This window comes from Antrostomus carolinensis, unplaced genomic scaffold (assembly GCF_000700745.2).
Source record: "Antrostomus carolinensis isolate BGI_N321 unplaced genomic scaffold, ASM70074v2 scaffold174, whole genome shotgun sequence".
In the NCBI taxonomy this organism is placed as follows: Eukaryota; Metazoa; Chordata; class Aves; order Caprimulgiformes; family Caprimulgidae; genus Antrostomus; species Antrostomus carolinensis.
Window position 1 is genome coordinate 1 of NW_010308448.1, and position 6,694 is coordinate 6,694.

Consider the following 6,694-nt stretch of genomic DNA (forward strand, 5'->3'; position numbering starts at 1 on the left):
CTGTTTGCCCGTCCTGTTCGCCGCGCTCCTCAAATCAAATGTGTGAATTAATTAAAACACACTCAATTAATACATTTTTCCAGGTTATTGATAGGCTTTCATGGCTTTTCCCACCATGGCTGAGCCAGCTGCTTGGTACAGGAACATGTCCAGGACACACCAACAGCCACCCAGTGCAAATATTTACCCACCCGCCGCAGGGCAGAGCCGCCGGCAGCCTCTGTCCCGCCTGCGTCAGCGCGGGGATCCCCGTCCGTTAAACATTAACAGCCCTGTCTGCATGTCCCGAGGCTGGCCTGGCCCTCAGAACCACGCCCAGAGAGTCAGGATGTGGCCAAGTGAATAACGTGGCTATCGAAGGGGTTGTGGGGAGACGGAGCGGAGGATATGCTGGATTTTGAATTAAATTTATTTTTTTTTCCAAAATTGCCAGGTTCATTCTGCAAACAATGACTGATGCAAAAACCCTCTTGTGTGCCACTGCCTCATGTCATCCCCCTCCTGCCCTCACCCTGTCTCAGCATCACTAATCCAGCCTCTCCTGACTGCACCACAGGAGCCAGTGGCACTTCTGCCCAAGTTCAAGGAGCAGATCTTCTGGCAGGAAGAGGTTTGGAGAAGTCATGGTCATATCCTGCTGCTCCTTCTCCAGTCTGCAGAGCTAGAGACCCCAAGCGCTGGGGTTGCCCTTTACTTGCCTCCCTGCATCACTGGGGCAGAAAATGGGATGGTGGGAACCTTCTCCTCGTGTGAGATGTCAGCAGCTTTGTCCCTGCCTCATCTCAGTGGTCTCTCATTTTAAATTATTTACAAGGCAGAAATCCCAAATGTTTCCAGTCCTCTGTAGTTTGTGCTGAGCAAAGCAGTGGCCAAAGCCCACGGCCAGCTTACAGCATGGTCACAGCTTCCCACCACACTACCCGAGTGTCAGAGAGGAGGGACGGTGGCCAGGTCCACTCTTCCCCACGGCAACATATTTTCCAAGGTTCTTCTATAAAACCAACATGCCAAGGCCATGAAAAAAACCTTTCCTGTGACTTGAGGACTAATGGGGAAACTGAAAAGTACTTGGATGGTCCAGGCTTTCCTAACAAGTCACCTCCCCATCTAGCCAGGCATGCAAGAGCAAAGCTCTCTGGTAGACCAGGAGCCTTTGACCTCTTCACCAAACCACCCCAGGGCTCCCTCCATCAAAAGTGCTTTTTGGTCTGAGCTCAGCTGCACACAACTGCAGATGACAGACCTTCTGCCAGGTGAGGACGTGTAACGGAAGCACCATTTCACCAGGTCACAGGCATTTTCTCTTAACCCCTGGATTTCTGCATGAGCTTGTCATGGACAGCTGGACCCATGTGTTGCACTGACCCTCCAAGTTTTGTCCTCACAGGTCCAGGCTTTGTAATTTTGCATGGTGCAGGATTTCTCACTGGTTTGGTTAAAAACAGGGGGAAAACAGGCAAGAGAGCAGAGGAGGTTGATTGCATTGGCTTTGGCAGGAGCTCTATCTCAACACCACATCCCAGCAGGAAGAAATGCTCTCTGGAGAGAGAGCCCTGAAACAAACCTGCAACATGGCACCTCCAAACTGGTGGGCTTGTAAAAGTGAGTTTTCTAATTACAACCATGCCAAGAGAAACATTAAACCTTATTGACCCTGGTGAGACGGAGAGGAACCTCAAAGCTTCCTATAAACTATCTCCCACCTTCAAATTCCTAATATGAAACAAGACTGATGAGGACAGTAAATCCTGTCATCCCAGGATGGGGATGGAACAGTGCAGGGTGCTCAGGGGCTTACTGAGCATCCCCCCTGCACCCCAAAACCCACCCCGCCAACCCCAGCACTCACCCGGCAGACGGACATCTGGTTGGTGGTGAGGGTGCCAGTCTTGTCAGAGCAGATGACGGAGGTGCAACCCAAGGTCTCCACTGAGGGCAGGCTCCGGACGATGGCATTCTTCTTGGCCATGCGGCGCGTGCCCAGCGCCAGGCAGGTGGTGATGACGGCCGGGAGGCCCTCAGGAATGGCAGCCACCGCCAGTGCCACTGAAATCTTGAAATAGTAGATGGCCCCTCGAAACCAGGATCCCCCGTGGACAGGATCACTGAAGTGGCTGATGTTGATGACCCAGACGGCGATGCACACCAGGAAGATCACTTTGGAGAGCTGCTGGCTGAACTCATCCAGCTTCTGCTGCAAGGGGGTCTTCTCAGGCTCGGTCTCCACCATCTGGTTTCGGATCTTACCAATCTCGGTGTACACCCCTGTTGCAATGACGACCCCTACGGCCTTCCCAGCTGCGATGTTGGTGCCCTGGGAGGGAAGAAAGAGGCCAGAGTGGATACATGGCCATGAAACCTCTCAGCCCAAGTGGGGAAATGGGTCACTTCTTATGAAAGGAGAACATGAGATCTTGGTTAAGAGGAAAATGAGACATCCTGAGATCTCATATAAACCCACTTTAAAGCAGAAAGAGACCCCTTCCTGAGACCTCTCTTGCCCCTCGAGGACTTCACTTCTGTCCAAGAAGGGCATGACCAACGAGGAAACCCAAACTTGCACCAGCTACAGACTCAACCATAAACCTTCTCCCTGTCTGTCACGCGTCCTACTTGATAGAAAACATCTGAGATCACCCAAGGCATTTAAGGATGTCACGTACCACAGCCCAAATGAAATCCCTCAGAAGCAGGTCTCCATTTTAATGGATTTAGGGCTCTTTTCATGGATTCAAGTCTTTCTCATGTATTCACTACTCCCTGCGGCCATCATGTGGACTTGGTTGCTCTTTGCAAAACCACAGGAGAGGTGGGGACAGGCATAAAGGACTTACGGAGAAAAGCATGTTCTTCTTGTCCTGGTTGACAGCCCGGGGGTCAGGAATGGGGTCAGCATGTTTGATCACCGACACAGATTCCCCTGCCAAGAGAAGAGAGGGGAGGTGAACAACCGGCATTTCATCACCAGCCACCGCTCAGCGCTGTTAGGAGCCTGCATCGCAGCCCCGTGGCTTTTTAGAGCAACACGTTGCCACCAAACCATCCAAACATCCACCATGGGGATGTCAGAGCTGCGCCAAGGCGCTCTGATGATGAGGACTGCAGAAAAACAACCTGTGGAGCTCACTAGTGGCCGCGAGCTCCCGTACAGCCATATAGGATGGGGCCAAATCCCAGCGCCAGGAAGCCGCTGGTTTGCATGGTCAGATGGGGTCTGTATGGCAGCACAAGAGGAAAGGTGCCCAAAGCCCTTCTGCTGAAGGTTTACATGTTGTTCTTTGCAGATTTGCACTTTTGCTGCATCTCCTTTTGCCCTTGGAGAACCAAGTTAATGCAAAGCCACTTTTCAAGGAGACTGGGCTCCTTTCCCCATGTTTTTAACATTTTTTTTCTGATTTGCTGCCATCTCCTCACTCAATGCCTTTACAAAATCACACAAGAGAGCTGAAATACTGGAAGCCCTTTTTGTTGTCTGCTCATTCACCAACCTTCCCTGACATCAGAGAGAGAGATTTTTTGAAATATTATCAATTAGGAGCTTTATGGGCTTTTCCAGCAGTTAAAAAAAGCCTCAAATATTGTCACCTCCCCCTGACATTGCAAGGCCTCATGCACCAGCAGTCACTGTGCGACGGCTGTATGGAAGGAACATCTGGGCAGGGATTGAACAGCCCATCATGAAACCCCACACGTCGCACGGGAATGCCTTGTGCTTTGTGTTTTGCAGGAGGGATGCCCAAGCACCAGGTGCGTCTCGCCTATGTCATGACTCTTAGATGATGCTGGGACCAACCCAGGTCCTCAGTCTCATTCTCCCACCATTTTCCCATCCTAACAAAGCACTTAGCCCAGTATCAGTCCCAAAATTAGGCTCTGGGAAGATGACAGAGGGAAAGCTGCACCTCCAGCAGCCACCTCTGCCCCGTCACACCTGCACATACCTGTGAGGATGGACTGGTCAACCCGCAGCGTGGTGGACCGGATTTCAATGATCCGGATGTCTGCTGGCACCTTGTCACCAACTACAAAGGCAAGAAAAAAAGAAAGCTGGAAAGAAGCGCCATCAGTTGCAGTAAGACATCGGGCAGCACAATGATGGGATCTTGAGGAATTTCTAATTTTGAGGGATTAACTTTGTGGTGGTTTAACCTGGTCAGCAGCCAAACACCAAACAGCTGCTCGCTCACTATTTCCCCCACCCCCACCAAGGAACAGGGAGAGAATTGGAGGGGTAAGGATAAGGAGACTTGTAGGTTGAGATAAGAACAATTTAATAATTGAAATAAAATAAAACTTTAAAAAATAATGACAATAATAATGGTAATAATAGTAATAATGAAATACACAAATGCACAGTGCAATTGCTCCCCCCCCACCGACCAAGCCCAGTCTATTCCTGGATAATGATCCTGGAGGAACAACAATCCTGAAACTGAAATCTCAGAAGAGCAAGAGGCTGAGACACCCTCATTTATACACTGAACATGACGTTATATAACTTGGGATATCCCACTGGCACATCTAAATACCAATTTAGGTTTGCAAATTTTAACATTCCCCCCCTAGTCCTTTACTTCTGCAGACCAGCAAAACACGAGGAAGTTGGAAAGTCCTTTATCTTCCAGCGACAACTGAAAACACTGGTCTGTTATCAATGTTCTTCTCATAACAAATACCAGTTGAAACCAAAACAGAGCGCTGCTCCGGCTACTAAGAAGAAAATCAGCTCTGTCCCAGCCAAAACCAGGACACTTGCCCAAAAGCAACCAGCCCAGGGAGTGGGCAGCAGCACCGAGGCCGAGGGGGTTACTCATGCCGTGCCAGGCACCTTCCACCCTCTCCCATGGACCAACCGCACGTTTCAAGCATCATCTCCCTCTGCAAAATTCAGCAGAAGTCAGCACTGCCCTGTCCTTGCTGCACAGGGATGCTGCTGGGTGGGTGACCTGCCCGCCAGCCCTGCCCATCGCCTTCCCCAGCTGCCACCCCAGCAAAACCAACTGGTTCCAGCCAGGTTTAGAACTACAGACTCGTTTGGGTGGGAAGGGACATTTCAAGGCCATCCAGTCCAACCCCCCTTCAGTGAGCAGGAACATCTTCAACCAGTTCAGTTTGCCCAGAGCCCTGTCCAACCTGGCCTGCAATGTCTCCAGGGATGGGGCTTCTACCACCTCTCTGGGCAACCTGGGCCAGGGTTTCACCACCCTCATTGTAAAAAATTTCTTCCTTACATCTAGTCTGAATATTCCCTCTTTTAGTTTGAAGCCATCACCCCTTGTCCTATCGCTATGGGCCCTGCTAGCTATTGTCCCCAGGACAAAAAGTAAAGGCAGAGCTCTGGGTGAGCAGAGGACCTGAGGAGTCTCCCAGCAAGCCCCCACATCCCACCCACCACAGCTGCACCTCCACAGTGACAAGTGCTCCTCCGCTGTGGCCAGAACCCTCCTGAGCACCACAGGCAGCCAGCACCCACCTCCCTTCTCCGGTCAGCGTGCCACCATGTCCCCATCTCCCCCCTTCCCTGCAAAACCCACCCAGCACCCCCATCTTGCCTCTCCTCTGCAAAAACTCCAAAACATCCCCATTTTGGAGCAGCCCAAGCCTCCCAGTGCCACTCTTAACCTCATTTCAGGGCTCCGTGGGCTGACTGGAAGTTGTTGACATTGGAAGACGTTTCATTGCCAAGACAAACAGCCGCCCATGGGTCCCTTGGCATGGCATGATGGTTACGGGTGAAAGCAGCCCCATCAACTGACAGCCACTGGCCATCGCCCACCGAGGCACACGTGCTTCCTTAAAAAAAACACTTAAAGCTGGTTTTCCCACTGGGTTTCTTCCTCCTGGCTCTTCCTCCCACTCCCTTATCGGCTGGACACAACCATGCTCCAGCACTTTGGAAATATTGAGGCAGAGCAAGCCCTGGCTCACAGCACCTGACATCACGTTACACAACACTCCCAGCTTGGCCGCTAACCACCATCTCCAATCCCAGACTTTAACGAGCGCTTCCTCCTGGGGCTCATAAAACCCACCCGAATGCAGCGAGACGGGGGCTGGCACTGCTCCATCACCCAGCCATTTATTCCAGCTGTAGATCCCAGCGCTCTGGGACACGGAGTGCAACATCTGCTGTCCAGCCAGACCTGTCCCGCTCCCCATCGCACCCATTTCTGGGGGTTGAGGTGGGGGTACTAAGCACAGCGACTCACAGACCCCCCCCCAAAAAATGTTCCCTTCAGACTTTGCAGCTGCTTGAGGGAGATGAAGTGTCTTAAAGGCAGCAAAGAGCTCCTCTTGCTCCCTGGGAAAGAGGGTTTGCAAACATCAGCTCAACCTGTGGATGAAAAATCTGTTGCCAAGCATCTAGAGACAGCACCGAGCCCCGACAGTGCCATGGGGGGAACATCTGCTCAAGGGCAGACAGTGCAAGAGCATCCCCGGTTGCCCAGGGAGGTTGTGGCTGCTCCTCCCTGGAAGTGTTGAAGGCCAGGTTGGATGAGGCTTTGAGCAACCTGGTCTAGTGGAAGGTGTCCCTGCTGCTGGCAGGGGGGGTGGAACTGGATGAGCTTTAAGGTCCCTCCAACCCAAAGGATTTTGTGGTTCTATGATTCTATGACTCACACGGTGCTGGACAGACGTACGGACCTGCCGGCTGATCACCCAAGCACGGCAAGACTCTTCTGTGCTGAAAGCC

The 6,694-nt window shown here is 51.9% G+C and overlaps 1 protein-coding gene across 1 annotated transcript in view; it reads right to left on the reverse strand.

Annotated features, from left to right (window-relative positions):
• Positions 1 to 1,849: 1,849 nt before the first annotated feature.
• The window catches only part of LOC104523222 (sarcoplasmic/endoplasmic reticulum calcium ATPase 3-like), a gene marked incomplete at both ends in the record, with an annotated part of 11,265 nt that continues 6,420 nt past the window's right edge, over positions 1,850 to 6,694 (reverse strand). The window contains 3 exons of the mRNA XM_010165742.2: positions 1,850 to 2,314; positions 2,835 to 2,920; positions 3,942 to 4,022. Of these exons, the coding sequence (XP_010164044.2) occupies positions 1,850 to 2,314; positions 2,835 to 2,920; positions 3,942 to 4,022 (632 nt within the window). The remainder of the gene's footprint in view (positions 2,315 to 2,834; positions 2,921 to 3,941; positions 4,023 to 6,694) is intronic.